General features: G+C 46.4%; 1 protein-coding gene across 2 annotated transcripts in view; it reads left to right on the top strand.

Moving 5' to 3' along the window:
- The first annotated feature begins 6015 nt into the window (after window positions 1–6015).
- Window positions 6016–15131, top strand: part of LOC121656516 (prolyl endopeptidase-like) — a 40470-nt gene continuing 31354 nt past the window's right edge. For both annotated transcript variants that reach the window (XM_042011550.1, XM_042011549.1), the window contains exons 1-8: window positions 6016–6126; window positions 6768–6842; window positions 7140–7273; window positions 7351–7481; window positions 7558–7767; window positions 8223–8344; window positions 8415–8520; window positions 8885–9076. In XM_042011550.1, the coding sequence (XP_041867484.1) occupies window positions 6085–6126; window positions 6768–6842; window positions 7140–7273; window positions 7351–7481; window positions 7558–7767; window positions 8223–8344; window positions 8415–8520; window positions 8885–9076 (1012 nt within the window). In that variant the 5' untranslated portion in view covers window positions 6016–6084. The remainder of the gene's footprint in view (window positions 6127–6767; window positions 6843–7139; window positions 7274–7350; window positions 7482–7557; window positions 7768–8222; window positions 8345–8414; window positions 8521–8884; window positions 9077–15131) is intronic.

The raw sequence follows: 15131 nt of genomic DNA, 5'->3' as shown, positions 1-15131 counted from the left end.
ACAAACTCTCAAAGAGGAAAACAGGAATAAAACAGAAGTTTAATACAGCGTGCAAATATAACATGATGGGATTCATGAATCAAAAACCAAACAAACAGAAAGAAACGACGATGCAACTGAAACGTTTCACCATCACATCTGCAGCGAGCAGTAAAACGGGTCATAGTTCAGAGAAGATGGGAGGAGGGGTGGGGTTGGGGGGTGGAATGTCATTTTGATGGCTGCTGAATTTATGATGCTTCAGGGACGGCTCTGTGGTTTTTACATGACCGCTTTGCTAAAAACGTTTTCGAATTGCCATGGCGACGGGCCACTGTAGGGAACCGGGATGGGGGTTTGGGCTTGAACCTGTTCAGGTCTGATATTATGCACTCAGCCAAACTTTGGGTCGAAAGTCCTGAACGCACCTGGAAAGCTGCAGCTCTCCGGAGGGAGGACCGGGTCCAGAGTCCAGAGGGGTTTTGCACGAAACCAAGATAAGCGATTAAGCCGGGATATGTTGGTTATCCTGGCTGAATTTAGCCCTAAGTCGGTTGCATGAAAGCAGCTCAAACTAAACCGGCCAAGTTACTGTGGTGATTTATCCGCTGCAGCTAGCCTGCTCCAGACCAGGCTAACTGCCGGAAGATTAATCCTAGCGAGTCACCTGCATGTCCAACGTCAATTCTATGAGGAATTAATGTGTTTTACAGCATGTCCATGGTCTTCCTAAGTATGGCGCGTCATTTTAATCATCCAGTATTAAAATATACATATACAGTCACTGTACATTTAATCCAAATCTGTTCGTAATCACAACAGCCTTTTTATATGGATTCGAGTTGTAGTATTATTATTCTATTCTATTCTACAGTCATTTAGCAGACGCTTTTATCCAAAGCGACTTACATTTGAGAGTAAGAACAACACAAGCATGAATTCAAACAAGATGGACGTCATAATTAAGTGATAGTCAGACCGCTTTGAGTCCAGTTGGACCCAGGTGCTGTCGTGTAGTGCTAGTGCAGTGCATATATATATATTTTTTAGTCATTTTATTTAAATACAGGATCACGATTTCATCACACAATATCAACTTGGTCATAAGTGCATGATTTCATCAGGCCAAGTGTTATATTGCTATGCTAATGAAGACTGCTCGTCAAATTGCTGTCAGAGGTTTTATAAATATGTGTTTTATTGCATTAATTGAGATTACAAAACACAGCTGATGAGGTTACAAAGGTGTTTTCAATTTAATCTGTGACGAAGACAATGTAGAATATTCAGGTCCACCTCCCCTTCACCTGTTCCCTCTTCATAATGGCTTTCCCTTTTTTGGAGGATGTGCTGGACGAGGAAGCCCGCATCCTCAGAAGAGCATTCAGACGTGAACGAGTCTTCAGGGACAGCTCACATCCCCTGGCCTTTGGAGATGACTGTGTCATTGAAAGATACAGATTTTCGGGTGATGGACTAAGATATTTATGTAGGCTGCTGAGTCCAAAAATACAGCACCAGACAGCGCGAAGCCATGCCCTCACTGTACCACAGATGATCTGTGTCACATTGAGATGGCTTGCGAGTGGGAGCTTCCTTTATTCTGCTGGGGATGCAGAGAACCTCAATAAAGGAACCATTTGCCGGACAGTCAGATGCGTTTGTCTGGCGCTGAAATCATTCAGCAATATATTCATCACCTTCCCTGGCCACAGAAGACCCCTCTACATCAAGGAGGAGTTTTACAAGATTGCAGGTAACCTCAATTTTAATGTGCACCCATTAGTTTCTAAGTATATCTGTCACAGTTGGATACTCACTATTTTTTGTTACAGCTTTCCCTAACATCATTGGGGCAGTGGATTGCACACACATAAGAATCAGACGCCCCTCAGGTGAACATGAGGGAGATTACATTAACAGGAAATCCTTCCACAGCATCAATGTTCAGGTAAGAGTGATTTGTGGTTATGACCTACATGAATCTGTTCTGTGCATTTAATGACCTTAATAGGCTACAACTAAATATTTCAGATGATCTGTGATGCTGACTGCCTTGTGAGCAATTTAGAGGCAAAGTGGCCTGGCTCAGTGCATGACTCTAGAGTCTTTCGGGCTAGTCCAATTTATGAGAGACTTTCACAAGGTAGCCCACACATTTGTACTGTAAGCACCTTGGACATTGTGTGTGTAACTCTGTTTTCTAAATGATATTTTGTATTATCAGGTGAATTCTCGGGTGTGCTGCTGGGAGATAAAGGATACGCCTGTGAGTCATTCCTCTTGACTCCCCTTGCAGATCCCCAAACCCCACCACAGCAGGCCTACAACCATGCACACACCAAGACAAGGGCTCGAATCGAGATGACCTTCGGCCTTCTGAAATCTCGGTTTCAGTGCCTGCACCACCTGAGGATTTCCCCGGACAGAGCCTGTGATGTTATTGCTGCATGCGTAGTACTGCATAACATTGCAGGCCTAAGAAATCATACTCTACATTTCCTGAGTAACATGCACCTGCTTGTCACTCTTAAAGTATACAACAGTTAGTGGATTTGAAAAGTAATCCTTTAATTGTAGCCTAATTATGACAGTTCCAGTGGAGCACTGTTTATTAGTTCCACTGGAAGGTGCATGTTACTCAGGAAATGTAGAGTATGATTAGGTGCAAACAATTATCCACAATGTGTCATTTAATCTATTTTCCTCATGTAACGTTTTTATCTATTTTATCTTTCTGTCCTTCATAAAGGACAAACCTGTCTGGCCATAAAAGGACCTGGCAGCAAGAAAAATTAAATATAAGAACATTTTGCAGGCTGGTAAGTGACTCCAAAGTAGATAACCGTGAACAAATGAGGTGAATAGATGAGGTGTCTGCTGACATGTTCAGTGTCTGTATGATTGTAGCAGTTAAAAAAAGGCCTATAGAACTGGCACAGGGGGCGGCCCACCAAGCCAGGATGTGACTCCAGCAGAGGAACTGGCCTCCATTTAAATAAAGGGAGGCCAGTGATGGAGGGGATCCAGGGAGGGACAATAACTGACTCCGTCCCAGCCACAGAAACTGTCTGCTTCATACAAGGTACATCACGTACTGCAATTCTACTGCACATGGAACACAATCAAATATAATATAGTGTCTGACTTTGGATAACCTTGCAGTGTCTGGGAACACAATTACACTTTTGGAGCCACCAGAAGATGATCCGGTTAGTACAGTGTCTCCAAATCACAGGCTTGGTATGTTCTGTGAAATCTTAATCCGAGTCCTCTCGCTGCATGTATACGGCAGGGGGAAGGCACATCTGCAGCTGCAGAATGCACATCTGCAGATGAGGAGACTGTGTCAGTGGAGTCCAGAAGGCTTGAGGCATGTCAGTTTTATGGGATTGGCCTGCTTATTTATTCCATGAAGGATATGAAGTCAGTGATGTGGTGCTAATAGAAAATGTGTAACAGGACCCGGATGCTGCACAGTCTCCTAAGCGGCCTGGTAACATTGTGAGTATTGGCTAAAGTAAATCTACGTTATGCACAAATCCTGCTGTGCTAACTGACATTTCCTTTACAGACTTCACAAACTGTCAGAACGCTTTATTCAGGGCACCTGGAGAGAGAGAGAGAGCTGGCAGATGTTAAAATCAGACTCAAAAAGAGAAAGCTCCAAGAACTAGAGCTGGATCTAGAGATTAAACACCAGACACTCAGAAAACTGGACCTGGAAATCCAGAAACTAGAAAGAGAAGTGAGTGTTTCAATGCACACAGTAACCATATCTGCAATACAGTGTTTTAATCCTTGTTACTTTTGCTGTTGTAGGATCCAAGCAACCAAGACAAATGACTGCTTAATAAAAAAAAAAAGAACTAGAACATTGGTGTCTCTTTTCATGAATGTAAAAGAATTCCTTTCTTAGGCCTGCAATGTTATGCAGTACTACGCATGCAGCAATAACATCACAGGCTCTGTCCGGGGAAATCCTCAGGTGGTGCAGGCACTGAAACCGAGATTTCAGAAGGCCGAAGGTCATCTCGATTCGAGCCCTTGTCTTGGTGTGTGCATGGTTGTAGGCCTGCTGTGGTGGGGTTTGGGGATCTGCAAGGGGAGTCAAGAGGAATGACTCACAGGCGTATCCTTTATCTCCCAGCAGCACACCCGAGAATTCACCTGATAATACAAAATATAATTTAGAAAACAGAGTTACACACACAATGTCCAAGGTGCTTACAGTACAAATGTGTGGGCTACCTTGTGAAAGTCTCTCATAAATTGGACTAGCCCGAAAGACTCTAGAGTCATGCACTGAGCCAGGCCACTTTGCCTCTAAATTGCTCACAAGGCAGTCAGCATCACAGATCATCTGAAATATTTAGTTGTAGCCTATTAAGGTCATTAAATGCACAGAACAGATTCATGTAGGTCATAACCACAAATCACTCTTACCTGAACATTGATGCTGTGGAAGGATTTCCTGTTAATGTAATCTCCCTCATGTTCACCTGAGGGGCGTCTGATTCTTATGTGTGTGCAATCTACTGCCCCAATGATGTTAGGGAAAGCTGTAACAAAAAATAGTGAGTATCCAACTGTGACAGATATACTTAGAAACTAATGGGTGCACATTAAAATTGAGGTTACCTGCAATCTTGTAAAACTCCTCCTTGATGTAGAGGGGTCTTCTGTGGCCAGGGAAGGTGATGAATATATTGCTGAATGATTTCAGCGCCAGACAAACGCATCTGACTGTCCGGCAAATGGTTCCTTTATTGAGGTTCTCTGCATCCCCAGCAGAATAAAGGAAGCTCCCACTCGCAAGCCATCTCAATGTGACACAGATCATCTGTGGTACAGTGAGGGCATGGCTTCGCGCTGTCTGGTGCTGTATTTTTGGACTCAGCAGCCTACATAAATATCTTAGTCCATCACCCGAAAATCTGTATCTTTCTATGACACAGTCATCTCCAAAGGCCAGGGGATGTGAGCTGTCCCTGAAGACTCGTTCACGTCTGAATGCTCTTCTGAGGATGCGGGCTTCCTCGTCCAGCACATCCTCCAAAAAAGGGAAAGCCATTATGAAGAGGGAACAGGTGAAGGGGAGGTGGACCTGAATATTCTACATTGTCTTCGTCACAGATTAAATTGAAAACACCTTTGTAACCTCATCAGCTGTGTTTTGTAATCTCAATTAATGCAATAAAACACATATTTATAAAACCTCTGACAGCAATTTGACGAGCAGTCTTCATTAGCATAGCAATATAACACTTGGCCTGATGAAATCATGCACTTATGACCAAGTTGATATTGTGTGATGAAATCGTGATCCTGTATTTAAATAAAATGACTAAAAAATATATATATATGCACTGCACTAGCACTACACGACAGCACCTGGGTCCAACTGGACTCAAAGCGGTCTGACTAACACTTAATTATGACGTCCATCTTGTTTGAATTCATGCTTGTGTTGTTCTTACTCTCAAATGTAAGTCGCTTTGGATAAAAGCGTCTGCTAAATGACTGTAGAATAGAATAGAATAATAATACTACAACTCGAATCCATATAAAAAGGCTGTTGTGATTACGAACAGATTTGGATTAAATGTACAGTGACTGTATATGTATATTTTAATACTGGATGATTAAAATGACGCGCCATACTTAGGAAGACCATGGACATGCTGTAAAACACATTAATTCCTCATAGAATTGACGTTGGACATGCAGGTGACTCGCTAGGATTAATCTTCCGGCAGTTAGCCTGGTCTGGAGCAGGCTAGCTGCAGCGGATAAATCACCACAGTAACTTGGCCGGTTTAGTTTGAGCTGCTTTCATGCAACCGACTTAGGGCTAAATTCAGCCAGGATAACCAACATATCCCGGCTTAATCGCTTATCTTGGTTTCGTGCAAAACCCCTCAGGCCGTCTCCACCTTCTGTGTTTGTTTACTTTACAACAGAAACACAAACAACGCCCACGCAGCCCCCGCGCACTGCGTGCCACATCACTTCCTGTGCGTCTATGTGTGTACGCGCGTGCTGAAACGCTTTCGCTTTCGCTTGTGGACTCCAGTTCTGCAGAGTTTCGGTCCGAACTTCTTCATGGCGTTTAGGTACCCGGCGGCCCGCAGAGACGAGGCTCAGGTCAGTGGTTCTGGTTTTGGTGGGAGTTGGTCAGGAAACTGCAGAGAGCCGGTTCGGCTTTTTCCCTGAAGGAAACTTCCTGGTTGTTTCACTGAGTGTTAGACGGAGCAGATCCGAACCAGGAGGAGCCACAGGAACCTCTGAGTCCAGAGGTTTGCTGATGGAGGGGTAAATAAAACTTCTGCGTCGCAGTGGTTCTGCTGCGTGTCCTTCCGGGCAGGACAAGGATCTGGACCCGTCCTCTGAATCACCTGAGAGATTGTGGTTCTGATAGACGGTTTTATGGGTCTACAGAACACAGATGATCCGTTCTGCGGTTCTGTCAGCCGGGAACTGATTTGAGGTTCTGGAAGGTTCTGTATTTCTGAGAAGTGGGACTTTCTTCAGCTTTTTTATTATTTTTATTATTATTATTATTTTAATAATATTTTTATTATTTAACTGTATTATTATTCTAGCAGGTTAGTCCTGGACTCGGTTCTGGACTCTGCAAGTTCAGGTGAAGTTCCAGAGAAAATAGTTTTCTGACAAGAATTAAGGAGAGGACGTGTTCTGTGTAGAAAAACCAGTTTGGATGCCAAGTTCGGTCCTAAGTCCTTTCCGGGTCGGTTTTCCTGATCAGTCTCTCTGTGGGTCAACAGGTGGATGACTACCATGGAACCAGGATCCAGGACCCGTACGTGTGGCTGGAGGATGCAGACAGTCCAGAAACCATGGTAGGTCACAACATCCTGCAGAGATCTACCATCAGCTCCTGAAAACCTCCACATTTCATCCTGATTGTCCCGGTTTGATCTGGTTTGATCTGGTTTGATCTGGTTTGATCCGGTTTGATCCGGTTTGATCTGGTTTGAACCGGTTTGATCTGGTTTGACCCGGTTTGATCCGGTTTGATCTGGTTTGAACCGGTTTGATCTGGTTTGAACCAGTTTGATCTGGTTTGACCCGGTTTGATCTGGTTTGATCCGGTTTGATCTGGTTTGATCTGGTTTGAACTGGTCTGCTGTTTCCAGGCGTTTGTGGAGGAGCAGAACAAGCTAACGATGCCGTTCCTGGAGGCATGTTCGGTCAGGACCCGGTTCCAGCAGCGCCTCACGGAGCTGTACGACTACCCCAAATACAGCTGCCCCTACAAACGGGGGGACAGGTACTGATGATGATGTCATAGAAAGGTGGTCTGACCTGCGTATTTACAGTGACATCACTTCCTGTTTTTGTTTCCAGGTATTTCTACTTCCATAACAAAGGCCTCCAGAACCAGGATGTGATGTACGTGCAGAACTCTCTGGAGGACCCAGCCTCCGTCTTCTTTGATCCTAACCAGCTGTCTGAGGACGGAACCGTGGCGCTGAAGAGTAAGCCGGGCTGGGTCGGGCAGCAGAACCCCTGCTGAGTTCTGGAGAATACTAACGTCTTCCTGTTTGTACGCAGTGTGTCGTCTGTCGGAGGACTGCGAGTTCTTCGCTTACGGGCTGAGCAGCAGCGGTTCTGACTGGGTCACGATCCGGTTCATGAAAGCGGATGACCTCAGTCTGCTCCCCGATGTTCTGGAGAGGGTCAAGTTTAGCTGCCTCGCCTGGACCCACGATGCCAAGGGGGCCTTCTACAACTGTTACCCCCCTCAGGAGGGCAGAACCGATGGTTAGAACCACACCTCACCCAGAACCTGAACTGGCTTCCAGTTTAGGTCCTGAGTGAGGTCCAAATGTAGAAAACCAACCATGACATCAGGTCTCGGTTCCAGTGGTGGTTCTGGTGGCCCGAACCAGACAGGACGTCTGAGCTCCCGTTCTGATCCAGTGAAGCTCATTTCTTATATTTCTTTCTGGGATCAGACAGACTGGATTCTGAACTGGTTCTGGATTTTAAACCTGCAGTTCTAATTGGCCCAGTTGGTCTTTGTAACTCCCCCAGAAACAGATCCAGATCCAGATTGGGGTCTTAAATCTAGATCAGAGTTGAAACTTATCTGGAACCCGTTTTCCTGCTGAGCCTGTTTAAGAACCAAAACTGGAACCTCCTTACTTGAAAATTGGTAACAGAACCGGTTCTGTGAACCCGAACGGTTCTGACGTAGCTTCTTTGTTCCCCTGAAGGAACCGAGACCACCAGCAACATCAACCAGAAGCTCTTCTACCACCGGATCGGAACCCCGCAGTCCGAGGACGTCCTGGTGGCAGAGTTCCCTGATCATCCCAAGTGGCACAGTTCTGTTATGGTGAGACCCGGTTCTTTGGTGTGGACCTCCAGAGCATCTCGGCATCTTCACCATCCCTCCCCTTCCTCAGGTCTCTGATGACGGCCGTTACGCCGTTCTGTCCATCACGGAGGGATGTGAACCCGTCAACCTGCTCTGGTTCTGTGACCTGCAGCAGCTCCCTGAGGGGATCACAGGTGAGAACCAGGACCTTATCAGAACCTCATCGGAACCAACGTCACTGTCTGCTGAACCACAAACCAGTTCTGATTCACCAGCTGGACAGATGATTGATTACTGAGTATTGATGATTCCAGTCACATTCGGCATCAATCAGGATCTGATCTGGATCTGCTCTCTTGGTCCAGAACAGAAACAGTCTTGGTCTTTCAGAGGAAAGTTTTGCTTTCAGGTTTTGGTGGGAATCTGAGTCCTCATCAGGCTCAAAGTTCCCCCTGAAACCAGATTTACAAACTTCCTGAGAGAACGAGTTTGATTTCAGAACTGGTTTTTGGTCTCTCCAGGCCACCGTAGTCCAGTCTGTGTAACTTCCTCCTGCAGGTCTGCTGCCGTGGGTCCGGCTGGTGGACTCCTTTGAGGCCCGGTTCTCCTACGTCACCAACGAAGGGACTGTGTTTACGTTCCAGTCCAACCTGGATGCTCCCCGGTACCAACTCATCAACGTCGACATCCAGAAACCAGATCGGCACAACTGGACCACCCTCATCCCGGAGCACCCCAAGGATGTCCTGGGTGAGAGTTCCGGCAGTCAGCTACTGGTTCTGCTAAGTTCTACCTGTCTGGTACAGGTTCTGCAGGTTTCCTACCTGTGTGGTTCTGGTCCTGGAAGACCTGCAGGGGTCTGTGGGGTCCTGCAGGGATTTGTGAGGTCCTGCAGGGGTCTGTGGGGTTTTGCAGGGATTTGTGAGGTCCTGCAGGGGTCTGTGAGGTCCTGCAGGGGTCTGTGAGGTCCTGCAGGGATTTGTGAGGTCCTGCAGGGGTCTGTGGGGTCCTGCAGGGGTCTGTGAGGTCCTGCAGGGGTCTGTGGGGTTTTGCAGGGATTTGTGAGGTCCTGCAGGGGTCTGTGAGGTCCTGCAGGGGTCTGTGAGGTCCTGCAGGGGTCTGTGGGGTTCTGCAGGGGTCTGTGAGGTCCCGCAGGGGCCTCTATAGAACCACTTCTACATTTTCTCCATCAAATGTTGCAAAACGTTTTTGTCCAAACATTTTGATGATGGTCAACCACACACAGGGGGAAGTGGTGGATACATGGCCATGAGTGTGTGTGTGCGAGGGTGTGGTTGAAAAGCTTGGTCAGAGGGAACTCTGATGACAAAGTGAAACTGGGTCCAGTTCTCCGTCTGGACCTCCTGTTGTGGCTTGGTGATGGTAACCATGGAGACATGAAGATCACTGATCATCATGTGAACATTAGAGATGTTTAACTAGCGGCTGTTTTAATGATGATGGTTGACACAGAAAACACGTCAACGATTCAACATGTCGGTAGAAGTACGTAGAACTCCAGAAACACCAGAGACCTGAAGCAGGAAGCTGGACTTTCTCTGGTCCAGGTACCTTGAGGGTGAACTCTGGGTTCCCATCCCATGACGCTGTTCCTCTTTCTGTCCTGGTTCTGAACTTGTTGGCGTTTAGCACCACCAGGGCTGGTCTGAGATAAGGAGTTATTAATCACACGGGGGCGGAGCCTCTAAAGACCTGGATGGAGACTAGGAAGAAAGGAAGGAACTGAGGAAGCTCCGCCCCAATATTCAGAGGGAAGTCTGTTGATATTGTCCCATCAATCAATATCCTATAACAGAGCCAGCATACCTTCCTGGCTGTTGCTATGGCAACAGTGTTGCTTCTGGCTTGGATGATGTGTTTAATTCTTTAAATTCATGAAGAACAGTGGACTGCTTCTCCATGGTGAAGTAACTGCTCTATAGGGCTTCTCTGTGGTTGGTCAGATGCTGCAAACTCCGCCCCGTTTATATGAGCACTCTGATCCAGATAGAAAACGTTGGGTTGAGTTACCAAGCTGAAAACCAGCTTCGTAGTACCGCTGGTCAGGATCCTGAAGGTCAACCCAGTAATGGGGAGATACCCGGGGACGTTAGTCCGGTTCCTGGTCCAGGCCGCTGGTGGTGTGAATGTGGGGTTGTAGAAGGACGGAGGGATAAACTCAGGAAGTGTGTTAATGGTTTCTTTTCAATGTGTTCATCTTTTTTTTTTATTGTGATGAGGTGAGCATTTCCAAGAGAAGGTGAAGAGACGCAGCAGGTGAGCAGAGATGCTGCAGAGACCAGACGATGCTACACACACCGACATAAATAATCCAGTAATACACCAAAAGGATAAATAATTATAAAGATTTAAATGTTGTTAGTAACTGAGAATAATTAAGATATGGTGATGCAGCAATTATAGCGATTACAACAATATCAGTGGTGATGATAATAATAATAATGATAATAATAATAATAATAATGGGGCTGCACGGTGGTGTGGTGGTTAGCACTGCAGCCTCACAGCAAGAAGGTCGTTGGTTCGAGTCTCGGCTGGGGGGCGTGGCCTTTCTGTGTGGAGTTTGCATGTTCTCCAGGTGTATGCGTGGGTTCTCTCCGGGTTCTCCGGCTTCCTCCCACTGTCCAAAGACATGATGTTAGGTTAACAGGTTATTCTAAATTCTCCCTAGGAGAGAGTGTGTGTGTGAATGGTTGTCTATCTGTGTTGGCCCTGCGACAGACTGGTGACCTGTCCAGGTGTTCCTGCCTCTCACCTGTTAAAATGCTGGGATAGGCTCCAGCTCACTTACGACCCGTAATGGAATAAGCGGTCAAGATAATGAATGAATGAATGAATAATAATAATAATAATAAATAAAGGACTCAGAACACTGGTGAATAAAGAACATTAGAGATCTGAGTGAAGCTGGAGGTCTGGCTTGCTGGACTGGAACCGGGATTTAATCTTCAGTTCGATGTTCCTGGAAACCTCCAGACCTGGACTCTGACGTTGTCTACGTCCCAGAACTGGACCTGCCTGCTGGTTTATTGAGTCAACACTTGCCTTTTGGTGGTTTCCATCGAACAGCTGAGTGAAACCCAGCCGGTTCTACTTCCTCCTCTGGACTCCCCCCTCTGCTGTGATTCTGCAGGCTGGGTGGTGTCAGACCTCCATCTGCACCTCCACCCCAACATACGAACTCTGCTCACTGGTTCCTAAAAGATAAATAAGTCTCACTTCTGCAGAAAGCAGGTCAGGATGAAGAGGGGGACACGGGAAGTAGCATCATGGCTCTAGGCTGCCCTCTGCTGGCCAGTCAGGAGAATCACATCCACACGTTCCACCTCATGTAGACGTGTGTGGTCCTCAGAAAGTCCAGAATCTCCCCAGAAAGCTCATTAAAACCATTTCTGTCACCACAAAACACAGTTCACACAACAAGTGGGAAAAACAGCAGGTAAACAGAAATCATGACCCCACCCCCACCTACGGTGTCTCCACCGAAAGCAGAAAACTGGACGTTTGATCACCAGGATTCTCTGTACCGTGAACGCTGCTGTCTGGCCTCCACACCCTCTGTCCACCAGGATAAAAACACATTTCCCAGAGTCCTTTGAGAGCAGCTTCCGCCTGCCTGGTTACATGGATCTGATTGGACGGAGACAGGTGTCAGTCATTCTATGTCCCAGATGTTTCCCCTCCCTTCGTTGATTGGTGAGATGGATGTAACCATGGTAACATCAGTGTAATTCTACTGGACCTCACGATTAAAATGAGGATCAATCATGGAAATCAGCTGATTGAAGGCAGAGTTAGGAGGCTGCTGACCCTCCTTGTTCCGGTTTACACAAAGTATTTATCGTATTTCCATGTTTCTGCAGAACTTCTAGAGGTGTGTCTCAACTACAGACTACGTAGGCTACAGAGTGTCCTCCGTAATCTACACACTTCGATGTCCGCTTAACGTTCGTGAAATGGGACAGCCTACCCAGTCAAAAAGAGTTTCCCATAGCAACAACACAGGACGTTGACTCACTTAAACCTCTGAAATTCCTCACGGGACACTTCAGTGGACGTTAAAACTGACCAGTAACACCGAGAGTAAAACAAACATGGTCTGATACCCGTCATTAACCCTTAAAAATGTAATTAAAATTAAAAATTAAAAATATGAAATATTACTGAATTTTAATGTCACCATTTAACAAACATGTTTTTAATGTTCTTGGTTTTGTAACATTTCTACTAAAGTGTAGTTAAAAAAAACATAATTTCTTTTTTCTGAGCTTGGTTGCTGATTCGCCGCCGTCTTGTGCGAAATGAATTCTGGGAGAAAAGAGGCTGCGAAGGAAGCCTCACCAGCAGCCTTCGTTTGAGGCTGAACGAGTGCGGACTTGAAGGTGGATTCAGAGGCTCCTTATAATTCTGCGAATTGGGACAGTACTTCACGCACCGCAATGACGTATGTGGCCGACGTATCCGCACATCGAAGTGTGCAGACTCTGAATTAGGACACACCTTCAATAAATAACACCACCACAGAAGAAGAGCTGGAGATGAGTTCAAAGACAGTAGGACAAAGCTGTGTTCCAGATCCCTCATGGGAGGACGAGGACCTCACTGACAGCCACCTAGCTCTTTATTAAAACCAAGGACCCGGGCTTCACATCCCTCTTCTGGTTGTCGTCGGCTTGCTGAGCTATGTTAGCCATGTGGTAACCCTAACCACTTCAGGAAGGCGTGTCTGGATGTGGTCTTCTCTCAATTACAGCCTTCATCATTAACAATGTTCTCTCCCTTCAAGCAGTCCACGTCTTTTTGTTCAGCACTTCACCAAGTTTCACCTGCTCCTTAAAGGCAAAGTAAGTAGCATTGACACCTAGCGTTTCAAATCAGAACTGCAGTCGAAAGAGAGAAACACGGAGAGCGTTCCCTCCCTCGGAGAGTTTAGCCAGGTTGGCGGTTTGTGAGAGGACGGTTCTTTTATCCGGTCTATGGAGGACGGAGAACATAGCGCCAGCAAACATCATGATGAGGAGCGAAGATGATTCACACACACTGTAAGTTGCTATGCTTAGCAATGCTAACGCAAATTTCATGCGCTAATTTTTGTTAGCATAAATTAGAGTGTAAACAAACGCTACGTTAATCAACAAATGTTTCCCCCTACTCTCACTTAATAAATTAATTTGATAGTAATTTCATAAGTTTATAAGGACAAACACAGACTCGACCCAAACATCATTACATTTGTTGTTGTAAACTAACAGGCCACCAGTTGACTCCACTAATACATCCATACAGTCACACACATTCATTTATGAGCTCCGAGAAATAAATTAGACTATTTCAAGATAAACCTTTCGATTAATTTAAGCAAAATTCTGGTGTTTACCTGTTGAGGAGAAACGTTGCCAGCTCAGACTTCTCCACCTTTCAAGAGATTCTCCAACATTGATCCTCGTTTTATTCCGTTTTTGGTGGTTTGCTTTTTTAGCAGGATGCCGAGGCTTTTTAGGTTTTTCTGAAACTATTTCTGGTCGCTTCTTTTACCAGCTTCCATACCTGCAGGCTGCTGCTCTTTTACCGACATAAAATACCAAACGCTGCCTTGTTGTTATTAGGCAACCGTGTGGAGTCGCATGGTTAAGCAATCAGGAAGTTGGAAAGAGCAACATGGTGCACCCAAGTTATTCAAGCACAGAACTCTTATTTTGAAGGAGAAAAACTTGACAAAGACGTTGTTGATGTAGGAGACAGATTGTTTATAGGGAAGCTTCCTTTTATCCCTCACAGCAAATGAGAAATTTTAAAATTATTTAAGGAAAAAATCCTAATTATTCAGCCTTTAAAGAGCTGTGCAACACCAGGAAACAAAGCAATCAACAAAAATGCTAAAGTTCATTTTTCCTTTTTGTCTAGAAAAATGTCGTCTTTCATGACGAACTAGAGGAAATAAAGTGGAGGGAAGTTTCTGTCAAGCTAAGCTGGTTTTATACACACAGCAGAAACAGCACCGTAACTCCCCCGGTCAGGCCTCCACCTCTCCACCTTCCTCCACCTATTCCCCTTACTCCACCTCCCTCCACCTCTTTTCCTTCCTCCACCTTCCTCCACCTCTTCCCCTTCTTCCACCTCCCTCCACCTATTCCCCTTACTCCACCTCCCTCCACCTCTTTTCCTTCCTCCACCTTCCTCCACCTCTTCCCCTTCCTCCACCTTCCTCCACCTATTCCCCTTCCTCCACCTCCCTCCACCTCTTTTCCTTCCTCCACCTTCCTCCACCTCTTCCCCTTCTTCCACCTCCCTCCCCCTATTCCCCTTACTCCACCTCCCTCCACCTCTTTTCCTTCCTCCACCTTCCTCCACCTCTTCCCCTTCTTCCACCTCCCTCCACCTATTCCCCTTACTCCACCTCCCTCCACCTCTTTTCCTTCCTCCACCTTCCTCCACCTCTTCCCCTTCTTCCACCTCCCTCCACCTCTTTCCCTTCCTCCACCTCGGTCCCTTCCTCCACCTCCCTCCACCTCGGTCCCTTCCTCCACCTTCCTCCACCTCTTCCCCTTCCTCCACCTCTGTCCCTTCCTCCACCTCGGTCCCTTCCTCCACCTCCCTCCACCTCGGTCCCTTCCTCCACCTTCCTCCACCTCTTCCCCTTCCTCCACATCTTTCCCTTCGTCCACCTCCCTCCACATCTTTCCCTTCGTCCACCTTCCTCCACCTCTTCCCCTTCTTCCACCTTCCTCCACCTCTTTCCCTTCCTCCACCTCCCTCCACCTCTTTCCCTTCCTCCACCTCGGCC

The sequence above is a fragment of the Melanotaenia boesemani genome, chromosome 17, assembly GCF_017639745.1.
Source record: "Melanotaenia boesemani isolate fMelBoe1 chromosome 17, fMelBoe1.pri, whole genome shotgun sequence".
Classification (NCBI taxonomy): Eukaryota; Metazoa; Chordata; class Actinopteri; order Atheriniformes; family Melanotaeniidae; genus Melanotaenia; species Melanotaenia boesemani.
This window is presented reverse-complemented; position numbering and strand designations above follow the sequence as displayed.